This window comes from Perognathus longimembris, chromosome 6 (genome assembly GCF_023159225.1).
Source record: "Perognathus longimembris pacificus isolate PPM17 chromosome 6, ASM2315922v1, whole genome shotgun sequence".
In the NCBI taxonomy this organism is placed as follows: Eukaryota; Metazoa; Chordata; class Mammalia; order Rodentia; family Heteromyidae; genus Perognathus; species Perognathus longimembris.
The window spans coordinates 31,637,172-31,651,143 of NC_063166.1; the positions used below are offsets into that span (position 1 = coordinate 31,637,172).

Here is a 13,972-nt window from a genome sequence, read left to right on the forward strand (position 1 = left end):
CTGATTGTATTTATAAATTGTCCACAGAGGAACAGCAATATTGAAAATTAAAGGACAGGGTAAGATTCTGCAGCCATTGTAAACCAGAAGAAAGACAACATAACCATATTTTTCTCTATATTACTGATTTTATTGTCTTTTACACGTTGAGCCATTTTCCCAACCATTTTGCTTTTTTTTTTTTTTTGGCCAGTCCTGAGACTTGAACTCAGGGCCTGAGCACTGTCCCTGGCTTCTTTTTGCTCAAGGCTAGCACTCTGCCACTTGAGCCACAGCGCCACTTCTGGCCATTTTCTATATATGTGGTGCTGAGGAATTGAACCCAGGGCCTCATGAATACAAGGCAAGCACTCTTGCCACTAGGCCATATCCCCAGCCCCCATTTTGCATTTTTTATTTTTAGATAGTGTCATTAACCTTGCCCAGGCTACTCTTGAGGTTACAGTCCTTTGCCTCTGCCTCCCAAATATTTGAGATGCACTGCCATGCTCATAATAGGACCCATGCCTATGCACACCTGCAAGGGAAGTGATGTGAACTCATTTAAAATTCTTAAACATAGATGCAGTAGAATTAAAAGAAAAAAAATTGGGGTAAAGAAAGACACTACATAAATGGAAAAGAAGAATGATAAAGAAGTTATAAGCCATAAAGTTGTAGCATCTTATTAAAAAAGCTTCAAAATATAAAAAGTCATTTCTCAGATGGAATGAAAAGGAATTGGCTAATGCTTAGATCTAGATGCATATGAGGAAGGTGTCAGAGTGGTTGAAGATGGACTTGCCAGATTGATGGACTGACTGGGTGAACAGCTGAGCCACTAATGGACAAGAGTCTCCTGATAGCATGTAGCTCCTCTTGGGTGAGATGTTCCTTTCATATTCCTGAATGAACAGATATGTTCAGGGATCAGAAGAGAGGTCTAGGCTGGACGTAATGATATATTAATTAGTGTATATGTGTAGCCATGCATTGGGTTTGAATAAAACCCAAGAGAATGCTAAGACATCATGACCAGGAAACATTGATGGAACTATGATCCCATCTTGCCATTTATGTGATGTTATGTTACAATGTTCAGAATGTGTTAGTTCAGGATCTCATCAGTCACCACGTTTATATTGAGATGGTCGGATCTTCATCATCCTATTAACCTATTAACCTGCATTCTTATTTATCTCCACTCTTCTGACTATGTCTAGGGTTCCCTGCAGGGTTGCCACAGGGCGCCCTTCTGGGTTTTTATTGTTTGGCCCCAAGTAGAGAGTACAGTTCCTGGGTTTCCATAAGCCCTAATAATTCAAGGACACCCTCATGTGCATGTCTGTTTTAGGTGCTAAAAGGAGGAGAGTAATACAAAATTCAAACGTGACAAGATTTAATTGGAGATGTAATTTTTGTTAAGGAATTTAAAGGAGGGTAGTGGCTTAGTTTGGTGGAAACAACCAAAAATGTATGCAGAGGGAACTTTACCAGGAACCCCAAGCACAGTGATGATGTCTTCCTCACTTGACTCAGTGAGACACTACTGTGGTAGGTGGAAGGCCTTTGAGTTAACATTGTTAAAGATATGTGGTTAGCAGTCAACACAGGGTTAAAGGTCTCTAAAAGCACCATGTGGTCTTAACCAGTACTCATAAACTGACATTGAATTGAAACTTTCACCCTCTGGACAACTAACTAAAGATAACAAAAAAATTAATTGAAAAAAGAAAAAATGATTTAAATGTAGCTTAATTTACTGAAGGTCAGTTTAAGCAAATCTTCTGCTTTCAGGTGCCTTTAATAATTCACACTGCTGGGTAAGCAATGCAGGTGGACCCATGTCTGTGCACACCTGCAAGGGAAGTGATCATTTAAAATTCTGAGAGTGAAGCAACAGTGCCTAGCTGATTTCATCACCTCCGAGTACGCCAAGTGAACAAGCTATGTCCAGACTGCTTTTAAAATAGGTTTCCCTTCCTACTCCAGAACTGTCTGGTGTGCTCTGGAGACTGTGTTAGGGTATCCACTGCTAGCTTTGAATGAGAAATGACTTCTTTCAGTCATTACCACAACTAGAGCAGGTGTGAAGTTTGGCCTGATCACAAAGCTGGGACACGTCAGCTACCTCTTTTCCTCTCCTCTTATGAGACCCAAATGAAATATGGGAAAGTTCCCATGAGCCAAACCATAAGCAGATCCCAGTGTTTTCCAAGGGAGCGGGTGGGGGGGGGAGGAGGTACAAGTGTTTCTCAGATATAACTTAAAACCTCCTCCTCTTAGCACAGATTTTGCCCCCTCCCATGTAAAGAAAGATGATTGACAGAGCGATTGTATCCTTGGGAGAAAAAATGAGGAAAGGAATAACAAGTTGGACAAGAAATGTACTCACTACCTAATGTATGTAACTGTAACCCCTCTGTACTTCACCTTGACAATAAAAATATTTTTTAAAAGCATCCAGAGGTCTATTTCTTTGTCATCTGAGAACAGCTGCAGAGACAAGCTTCTGGGTCACTGTGCAGTTCTGGAATTAGGCATCCCAGGTGAACAGCACTGTACCAAGACTTTGGCTTGAAACTCCTACTCTTATAAGCAGTGTCATTTACAGGGAAATCCTGGGTACCAGCCTGGGGAAGAGCAAAGCTTAGCAGTGGTGGAGCAAGAACAAACTGAATTTTCCAACTTCATGGCTGACAGCTCCAGAGCCAGAATGGAAGGTATTTCAGATCTTCTCTACCAGATGATCACTTTAACCTGCAATATGGAATGACCCAACCCTCCTTCAAGGAAAATAAGCCTCAGAGCTAACTAAACAGGAAAAGGAATAGCATTTCCAAGAGTCGTATTATATATAGATAGATAGATAGATAGATAGATAGATACACACACACACACATACATACACACTTTTTAAAATCACTTTTTGTTTGTAAGTATGTACTGGTGCTGGGGTTTGAATTCAGGGCCTCTATTGCTTAGCTTTTTTGTACAAGGCAGTTTATTCTACCACTTTTCTGGGCTCCTCCTTCTGGCTCTTTGCTGGTTGATTCAAGATAACAATCTCTTAAGTTTGTCAATCTAGGTTAGCTTCAAACTGAATTGCTCAGATCTCAGTTGTGTGAGTAGCTAGGATTATGGGCATGAGCCTAGTGGTATTTCACTGTTTCTTTAAACGGAGGTTCCCTGCCTTTCCTGAAGAGAACTACTTCTGCGTGGTTCCCTATAGGGTGGCTTTGGCTGGTCATCTTGAAGTCCTGCTGACCTAGGGAGGGTCTTCTGGCCTCCTTGATGGCCAAGGAGGTGCTACAGTGGTGCTTTCCCACAGAGCTCTGACCAAGGTGGCTTGAGGCTTCCTCCTGTGCTCATGCAAGAGGATGCAGCTGTCAGAATAAAAATAGCATCAGATTGCTGGCAAAGGCAAATATGGGGAAGGATGGTAAAGTGGTGCCCTGGAACCCTGGTCCTTAAACAGAAGAACAAAAACCCTTCTCACCATACCTGTATATGAATCTCAGGTAGTGCCATGGAGCATGAAAGTGGCATAATCACCCACATGGAGGATGAATGCTGCCCTTGTCCTGTTCCTTACTTCTCCCCAACCTCCCAGCCCCTGGGCTTCCTTCTATTCTGAACTCTAGTGATCCCTCTCTGCAGCTCTGGTTCTGACCTCACCACATATGAGCCCTACTTTTGAGAGACTAGCCAGCATTTGAGGGCAGTGCCAAGCTCTTGGCCAGCATTTGCCTCTTCTACAAAGTCAACATTGCCATGGTCTGATCCTAGAGAGGGTGGTGTTAGGCTAAGAATAGTGAATGCTGTTTACGGAGTTTACTCAGTGCTATTGATGACATCCAAACTTGAGGACATTTGGCAGTCTGTACAGTCCAGGTTGTCACTGATTTATCATTCTACAACAGTCTAGGGTTGCTGAAAACTCATTGATTTGAGTATCTGCATGGGAGGCATAAATGAGGTTCTGACCTGCGCTGAGTCTCCTGGGATAGGTAGCTAGGTTTAAGGGGAAGTCACATCTTGATGAGATGAAAAGATTGGTTTGGCCAGGCACACTAGGATACTTTCATCCTGGTCTGTGTGATGCTGTAATTAACTGGGCAGATAGGTAGAATGAGATCCCTGGCCACAAACCTATTGTCAGCCAATTATTGAGCATCTACTATGTACCACCACTATACTTACAGTTGCTCACACATTGCATTGCATTGCATCTCCTCATTTAGAACAAGCCCTCTATTTAAGAGAAATCCTTCTCTGGCAGGAAGAAAAATGAGTACAAGTATGTTGCAGTTCTGAAAAGGTGCTATGTCTCACCAGATATCATTGAAATGGAAGAGTAAGGTACCAAATGAGCTTCATCAGTAGGACAAAAGAAGACCTCATGAGAGAATAAGATCTGGTGTTCCTCCCTACTGTAATGAAGGAACCACAAAAGAGCATGTAATGAATAGATTTGACTGTGCTCCAGTAAACACAGCTCTGTTTGCCCACCCTACCTTCACCGCCAGGTGCCTAGGAAGAATGAGTTCTACTTTGGTCTGAAGCTTCAGTCACATATCCCCAGTTGAACATAGTCTTGGAAATGCCTTCCTCCTTTGCCTTGCATACACCTGTTAACACTTTTCCATTCATAGTGTGACTGACCATAGTAGTAAAGATAGAGACTTAGACCTTCTAAAACCTCTCATATAAAACCTGTCAATGGGATGGTGATTCTGCCTCCACCAGCCTGAGAGCTAAATGCTTTCGGGACACTTTGGAGTTCCCTCCATAGGTTTGAAATCCTAAAATCACTCCTGCCTTCTTCGCCATGCTTGCCTTCACTTGGAATTATTTGGGAATGAGCTGATAGATGATTAACAGGACTTGAAAGTCTAATGGCAAGACTGCCATTCACAGGCAGCCCTAGCCCACTGTGCTGCATGTACTGTAACACCTGTGCTGGGGCATCATTGGGCATTGGCTGCAGTGCTGAGGGGAGGCAGTACAGAGCTGGGGGTTTCCTCTGAGGGTAGGGGGCTTCAACTGAGAAGCCACTGGGAGGAACTCTCAGGAGAAGGGTATCCAGGCAGAAGAAAGCACGGAATTGAGTAGCAGTGGTAGCAAGAAAGTCTGTGACATGTGAGGAAACTGGAAATAGCCCAGTGTCCCTAGAACTGGTGAGCTGGGATTAGAGAGAGCATGGAGCTTGGAGTTAGAAAGGGCTGTGGACAAGTGGTAAAGGACTTTGAAGGAGGCCTTTGTTTTTTCAGATACTGAGGCAATGCAGAATATTCCTAGCCACATATGGTAAAATAAAGATTTATCTTTTACAGAGATGTTTTCCATAATTATGTCTACAGATATAATTAAAATGTTGATCACTGACTTCTCCTAAGCAGTGCTTTCATTCATGGGCCTTTTTAAATGTGGTCACTTAGCATTAAGCTATTTGAAATGATACTGCAGAAAGCCTTGTTTTGGAGCAGCCGCTGAACAGCCCCATTTTCATGAATCACAACTGTGTACATCATCCAGGCCACACACTGAACTGAAAATGTGGCCGAGGTTTTCAGTGGTGAGATGGAGCTGTCATGATCTCCCCCACTGCCTTTCCCATACCCCACCCCCTGCTAGTTAAAGGAAATCCGACGTGTCTTTTGTTGAAATGCTTTGAACAAAAATAAGCACTTGAGCCCTCATCTGTTGATCCAACGAGTCAAATGTATGTTGTTTTTTGACTAACCTGAAAGAAGCACGCAGGTGTAGGTTTCTCATTTGCATCTTGTCTCCTAAAATCAAAACCCCAGGCTAAATCTTGTCTGTTCACTTGGATCTTTCCACCCCATCCCCACCCTACCAAGGACCACAGAGTTCTTGGAAGTTGTTATTTGTAGAAGTGTTGCCTAAATTTAGTGCACAGAAAGAATCGGTGGTAAATGGGTACTTAGATGTTTATTTAGTTTTTAATAGTGGCATTCAGTAGTGTGGGACAGGAGCCATACTTATTTTCAGTGGTGATTATGGTGATTTCTTTTAGACTTTTACTGATACCAACAATTTTTAAAAGTGGGCTCTGAATGTCATTCCTATTTATAATAATTTTCTGACTTCTGGTTCTTAGTCCATAAGCACATGTAAGTCTTTCTTCATGTAATCTTCCCAGAGATAGAATTTTGACTTCTACATTTACCCATTAATATGATATGATTTCTACAAATGTTATGGACTCTATGTAAATTCTCAAATTGAAGAGAAATACTGATTTAAAAAAATACAGTCCAGGCACAGGGTTTTGGCTTCCATGCACAAAAGGGAAATAGCAGTCTCCAGATAACCTTCGCTGGAATGTGACAATTCTTGCCCAGTGTGGAGGTGCATATATCCAAAGGCAGTTTCAAGTCAGCAGTCTTCATCTCTTGGATCTCTGAGGTTCAAGAGCATAGACTAAGGTTTCCAAGTTTACTTACATTTAGGTTTATTGAAAAGTGAAGTAGCCAGATTCACTGAGATAGAAAGAAGAAAGTTTGTTGTCAGAGGCTGTGGGCATACAAAGAATGGTACATTTGTGCTTAATGGGTTTTGAGTCCCAGTTTCAGACAGTCAGAAAGTTACAGAAATACATAGTCATGATGATAGTATACCATGTGGATGTTATTAAAGCCACAGAATCATATGCTTGAAAAAGATCAAGATAGTAGTCAGGTGTGATGGTGCATACCTATAGTCCCTGTTCCTTAGCAAGCAGGAGGATCTTTTAAACCCACAAGCTTCAGAAACATAGTAAGATCCCACCTCAAAGAAAACCAAAAGAAGAATATGGTAAATTTGTGTTAAAACTATTTTACCATATTTTTTAAGTATGGTATGGTTATCTCCAACAGAAGCTTTTTATTGTTTATTACTGTGAAATGGAATTGTGGTCTGGATTCTGATCAGCTGAGGCCAATCCAAATTTAGATTTTGCTTTAAATTTTTGGCGTTTTTTAATTCACTTTTTTAAGAAAGGTCAGTTTTGGAGCGGAATGTGGTAAAACTAGCTCGTGACTGGGTCACCATTTTGTTCTGCTCAAGGTGTTTGTGGGTATGTGATCAGTAGGAATCAAGACATGTGTAGGGAACTAACTGGAGAGGCCATCTCAGCAGACCACTCTGTGATCTCCTAAATGGGCTTCTTTGTCAGAGAGAAGATGCCATTTCTTTAGAATGAGTCGCCCAGGCTGTTTCTAATATCAAATGTGCTAAAATGAAAAGGCTAAGGTTCTAATCATGACATTTTTATTAGCAGCTCATGTAACTTTTCCATTGCAATGATTTCTAGACCTTTCTGAAACATACTCTCCTACTTGTGTTTTGAGTAGACAGCAATTATGTCCTCTTATACATTCATAATAACATTTGATGAGGTAGAGTGTGGTATTTCACTTGCATCTATACAGTGTGTGATGATGAGTGCTAAGATGACCAGAATAGTTTATCTATCACCTCAAGCATTTATTATTTCTTCGAATTGAGAGTTGTCCAGATCCTGTCTACTAGCTATTTTGAAATATACACTTAATTCTTGTCAATCATAGTCACCCTATTGTGCTTCAGACCATGATAAGTTCTTTCTCCTATCCAACTACACCCTGTTACCATTCACCATTCCTCTCCCCACAGCAGACCCTTCTCAGGCTCTGCTGTGCACTCTTCTACTCTCTACTTCTACGAGAAAAGTTTATTTAGCTCCTGCATATAAGGATCTGCAGTGCTTATCTTTCTCTCAACCTGTTGTCCTCCTGGCCCATCCATGTTGCTGCCCACAGTGGGACACAATTCTTTTCCATATCTTCTTTCTTTCAACCTTCCTGGAAAGGAGAAAACCTTCCACAGGACATGGTCTTTCTTTTGGAAAGTAGAATATCATCTGGGTTCCTCAGAAGACTCCTATTTGCAATGTTTCAATAAGGAAAGAACAGTAAGTTTTAGAAATTGTACTTGAAACAAGCGAGAGTTTGATCTCTTTCTTAGTCTTGCAATCACAATCTCAGCTCTGCTTTTCAAGTTTGTGCCTATGTATCATTTTAAGTATAATCTTTTAGTTTCAGGCAAAAACCTGGCTTTTGGTGGTTACTAAACTTGTTGAAACAGAAAACTGAGAAAACAGTAGAACTGTTGAAAATCTGGTCCTGAGACAGCTCTGACTTTTGTGCCCCTAGAGCCTCTGGAATACTTTCAAAACTTTCTACTCCAGTGGTGACTATTGTGTCATTCACAACCAAACATGAGAACGTCACCACTCGAAAAGCTTGTCCTTCATAGAGCCCTCTTAATTCTTTTACTTTTTTCTTATAATTTTTCTAATCTTTACCAAATTTTTGTATTAATTGATGTGATGCTTGGTAGTATGAATACTTAGCATATATGCAGTTGCCTTCATGTAAGAAGAAACCATTTTGTAAATGTTTTCCCTTTTTCCTCTGGTGCCCACCTCATCTGAATAGCTATAGTTCTGTGGATGTAAGGCTATTCAAAATGCCTTGTACAGCAAAGAAATTAAGCCATTCTTTCTTTGTCCCCTATAGAAATCCAGAGTCTTAAAGAATAGAGGGAGTCCTCCTACTAAAAAAAAATCAATGTAACACAAAATAGATAGTGTAGATTGTAAAGCTATAACTTGGCAATCAAGAAATCCAGAGTTTATTTTTAATTGGCTTTCTACAATATACTTTTTGAAACATCATGAAAAGTATTAAATTTTTGCTTATTTAGTTAGTATTTTCTTCAAGAGGAACAATTTTATTTATTTATTTTTGCCAGTCCTGGGGCTTAAACTCAGGACCTGGGTGCTGCTATTGAGTTTTTTTGTTTTTGTTTTTGTTTTTGTTTTGGGGTTTCTTTTTGCCCAAAGCTCTAGCACTCTACCACTTGAGCCACAGCACCACTTCTGGCTTTTTCTGTTTATGTGGTACTGAGGAATCAAACCTAGGGCTTCATGCATGCGTGACAAGCACTCTACCATTAAGCCACATTCCCAACCCTGTTTTTATAAAATATTGGAGGTAATATAAGGAAATAAATAATTGTGTAGCACTATCACTAGAAATATTTGTGTTTTTATTACAAAATTTTCAGATTATTCTAAACTTGGAAAACTTTTTTGTAACCTCTACGACTGCTGTTCTTTTTTAAAGTATAGCCAAGTATATTCTGCCCCTTTATTTCTACCTTCAAATCTCACTATCAGACACTGGAACTTTGTGTAGGTTTTACTACAGGACCCATTTCTTCCACATAGCATGAAAACCTTGTGCTGTTGATCCTAGGATATTTATAAGCTGACCCAGTTCTCAAGTGGTCCCAGGGTCTTTATGCTGCTTTCTGAATTAGAAACTAGTTGTTATGAACAGTGCACATGTGCAGATATCTGAAGCCATTTTTAAGGAGCTTGAGTTCTGTTGTCTGTGGCCTGAAGAGATCTGTGCTTTGTTAATGACTAAGCTAAGATAAATAAATGCCTTGGTCAGCATGCAGCTGAACCTTTTTGACAGTTTTGACTCCTTCTGTGGCTGAATTTGCATAATTCTTATTTTGATCATAGTGGAGTGGTTCCCAATCTGTTTTGGGGGTCAGGAGTGGCTGATACCACTGGAGCATGTGTAGACAGTGTGCCCTGTGCATGATATGCCCTAAAATGATGCTCTCCTGCTTCTATAGTCACCCAAATCACCAGAATAAGGTGGATGCCCAACAGCATTTTCTTACCCTGTACTGTTCACATAGAGTAATATGTGGGGAAACTGATTTCCTCATTTTCTGTAGAGCTTAGCAGACTTTTAGTGAGCACCTACTTTGGACTTGGCAACTCTAAGGAAATGCATTGTTGTTCTATCATTGACACAACATAGTCTTGTCTTCTGTTTTATATTTTTCTGTCCTGCCTTAACAGCAGAGACTCCCCAAATTTGTGGTTGGGAGCCACTTTGTTCCTCTTTAGAATATGCACAAAAAGGAAGCTGTAGTTACCATACCAGCTATGAAAGTGAGGGACTCAGCATGGCCAAAAGTTGTCTCTTCTCTTGCAGGATGAGGATAGCGGAGGAATACCCTTTGCCTTCTTCTTGTGATTGGCAAATTCTCCTGCTCACCTCATTTCCTTCCACGTATCTGACACTACCAGGGGGAATACAGCCTCATGCAGGGGCTTCCTGATGTTTATGGTGAATGTAATAAACAAAGAACCTTCCCTCTGTCCATTCTCTTTATTTCTTCAGTTTCTTCTTTTCCTCTGACTTTAGATTGCACCTCAATAAAGTATCCATCCCTCAATATTATTAAGAGGCAAATGTTTCCACACTTTGTTAAAGGGCCCACTTCAGCGAGGCCCTCACCTAACTGAACTTGTTGAGCTGCACAATGTAGTGGTGGGGGATATGGTCTGGAGACTCCTTCTGTCCCTCTACAAGTGGACTAAAAGCGGATTGGAAGAGGTATGTGGAAGGAATTGTACAAGCTTCTGGGTCCAATCCAACTGCCAACTCAAAAGAGAAGTCAGTGAGTCATGTCATTGGCTGCTGTAGTAAGTGATCAGTGGCCCTATCTCCACCAGCAAACTTCTTTGGCCTTAATGGAGAGAAGGACAGAAATGACTTTTACTGTAGGATTTCCTTTTCAGTTGTGTTGCCCTTTAAATGACAACATAACGATTGGGGATAGATCTCTGGGAGAGCACTTGCCTGGCAAGTGCAAGGCCCTGAGTTCAGTCATCAGCTGTGAAAAAAAAATTACAACATAATATCTCTCTGTATCTGAAGGGCTTTAGCGTTTTAGATAACTGCTCAACATTTCTTACAGAGAATATCCTCAGAATCTAGGCAACAATGAAGTTGGCAGGAATACAGATGAAAGTCAGTCAGGAAAATCGACTGCTTCCCTTTCTTCTACCAGCAGGTCTTTGATCAACCCTTTGATCTCAGGCAAAATATTCCCCTTTGGATATACAGAGGTAAAACTTACCCTTAGTAATACCCCAGGGAACTTTGGCTGAATTGATTACATTATTTTTAATTACTTGTTTTTTTCTAAGTCACTATTATTTTGAAACTAAAAAGTATGTAGAAACTATCCAGGAAGAAATACTTCGTTTTTCCAAACTTCTCATAATTGTGGGAGATAGGAAAGGAATTACATCACTGGAATCTGAGTTATAGATACTAAATCCCAGTCTGAGCTAGTTTCCATAGGAAAGGGACTTATAATTGAAAGATTATGGCTTGCTGGGAAGAGCTGGAGAAACAGGTTGAAGTCCCAGGATAGTCTACAGGGCTCATCACATGATGGCTCCATCAGCTCTTTAGCTAGCTCTCTTGCCACTTGCACCAGCCAATCATGCCCTGCCCACCTACAGACCTCTTCTCCTGTCCTTCTCCCTGGTACCTAACCATCTCCTGTATGTGTGTCAAAGTCATGAAACCCAGGCCTCAGTCTATCACAAGCAGCAAGGGTGGCTGGTCATTGGCTGCTGTAGTGACATCCCTCTCCCATTGCATGAGGCAATCCAAGTGTGGATTTAGAAGTTTTCCCCAGGACTGTAGTAGCAAAGACAGCACACACATTCTTATTGGTGGGTGTTATCAGGAAGAATTTAATGAAAAGATTGAAAGACAAGTTGTTCTGTAACTATTCTCCAAGTGATTTAGATATGTCTATATCACTACCATGTATCTGCCCTTCTTTGATTCTCACTTGCTGATTATTTTTCTAGGTTCTGAGTTTCTTCTCTCATTTTCCAAGATATGTATATCTACATATCTGTGTATGTATATTGTATGTATATGTATGTGTGTATATATACATGTACACACACACCATACACATACATACATACACATACATATAGGAAGACAGAATGATGAAACCCACCAAACACTGAAAAGGGAAGGGAATGGAAATATAAACATGTTGAAAGTGCACTGTATATACCTATTGAATTATCATAATGAAATCCTCTCTTGTAAAAATACTCAGGTAAAAATTTAAAAATGGTTTATCTAATTCTTTATAATGCCACATTTTCTTGTTTTGTATTTTATTTTGTATTTTTGTTATTTTCCTTGACATTAAAGACCTTTGAATTATAAGGTCAATCTATAAAGAAACAAACCAAGTTTTGGTAAGACTTCAGTTTAGTCCTAGATTTTGTGACATTAATTTACACAAACTTTTAAAAAGATTTTTGTAGAAACTGACTTTTTAAAAATATCAGACTATCCTTTTTTGGGGGGAGGGGGGCAGTCCTGGGGCTTGGACTCCAGGCCTGAGCACTGTTACTGGCTTCTTTGTGCCCAAGGCTAGCTAGCACTCTATCTCTTGAGCCACAGCACCACTTGCAGCTTTTTTTGTTTATGTGATGCTCAGGAATCAAACCCAGGACTTCATGCTTGCTAGGCAAACACTCTACCTCTAAGCCACATTCCCAGCCCTCAGACTACTTTTTAAAGAAATTTGTTTATTTAGTATACATACTTTATTCTAGAAACAACAAGATAAAGCAAATGATTCCCTGGTTGTAAAATTCCTATTAGTAGAATTGTAACTCTGATGATGCTAAAATTGACATAGAAAGATATATGACATCACAAGTTTTAGTCATTTTTTTAAGATTTGAGTAACAGTGCTTCCTTTTTGTGGGTAGTCAAGATTCTAAATGAAATACATGGACATGTAGAATATGAGCAGGTATGTGAGGCAATAGTTTTAGAATCTGTTGACACTGAAAAATACTCATTTCCTTTATGTTTCTGATTTGTTTTTGAATTTGTTTTAAACTACAACCTGACTGCAAACTAGACAAGAATATTTGTGTACCATGGAAAAGAAGCAGGAACCTTAGTTAAAAAGAATTTTTCCTCAGTTCCTTGGCAACAAAAGATGACTTAAAAACTTCTTCTTTTTACTTTTTAGTTTTTGACCTGAGCGATAGTTCCTTTAAATACACTGCTTGACTATATATCATCTTTCTATTTTTATTTATGTGTCTTTTTTATTGTTCTACAGGGAGTCAAATATCTGTGCATTCCAGCAGCAGACTCACCATCTCAAAATCTGTAAGTTTTTCCCCGGTATTATTAGATATTAAAAGTGGATATAGGAAAAGATTGAATACAGGCTCCTAAAGTCAACTCCTAAAGAGTAAAGGAGCCCAGTCACTGGCTCAGGGAGTAAGGACAGGGTCCTGTGAAGTTGGAATTAGATAAACTAATGGCTAGAGGCACCTTGTCATTTTCTAGTCCCACTTACAGAGCACAGTCAGTTGGAAAGGGTCTAGTTTTTCTGGAATCAAGCCCTTAGCATGCTCATCTTTTATCTAGAAACAAAACATTAAAGAAATTAGTTGGATTTCATCCTAAGCAGTGATATCTGATAGAAATGGAATTTGAGCCATAAATACAACTCATACAAGTGCTAAATAATCTAGGAACCACACTTTAGAAAACAAAATGAAAGAGGCAGCATTAATTCTAATAACTTATTTTACTTAACTCAGCATATCTGAAATTAGTATTACAGTATGGAATCAGTATCAGAACATTCACGAGATACCTTACATTTGTTTTTTCACGCTAAATCTTTGGAATATACTGTGTATCATTTACACTCCTAGCTCATATCAGTTTGGACCAGACACATTTCCAGTGCATAGTAGTCATGTGCAGTTCACAGTCACCATGTAGGATAACATGCTTTTAAAGCTATCTGAGTTGAGTGGCTGCATCCTTCTGGCTGAAAAAAGTCAGCTTTCTGTTTCTTATATCTAAATAAATATTTGGTGTCTCCTTGTCCTTTGTGTATTATAAGGAGAGGTGCACAGTTGTGAACTGTCAAAATCACAGCAATCACGTGAATGGAAGTGGATAGGCCAGGACCATGGAGGCCTATGGCAGTTATGGTTATAAGGTTTGCCCTGACCATCCAGGAGTGGCCCAGAGAGACTGTGTAGTTAAGAAGAGTT

The 13,972-nt window shown here is 39.9% G+C and overlaps 1 protein-coding gene across 2 annotated transcripts in view; it reads left to right on the forward strand.

The window, feature by feature from the left end:
* Dusp22 (dual specificity phosphatase 22) overlaps window positions 1–13,972 on the forward strand; it is a 98,055-nt gene that overhangs the window by 35,793 nt on the left and 48,290 nt on the right. For both annotated transcript variants that reach the window (XM_048348505.1, XM_048348504.1), the window contains exon 4: window positions 13,018–13,067. In XM_048348505.1, the coding sequence (XP_048204462.1) occupies window positions 13,018–13,067 (50 nt within the window). The remainder of the gene's footprint in view (window positions 1–13,017; window positions 13,068–13,972) is intronic.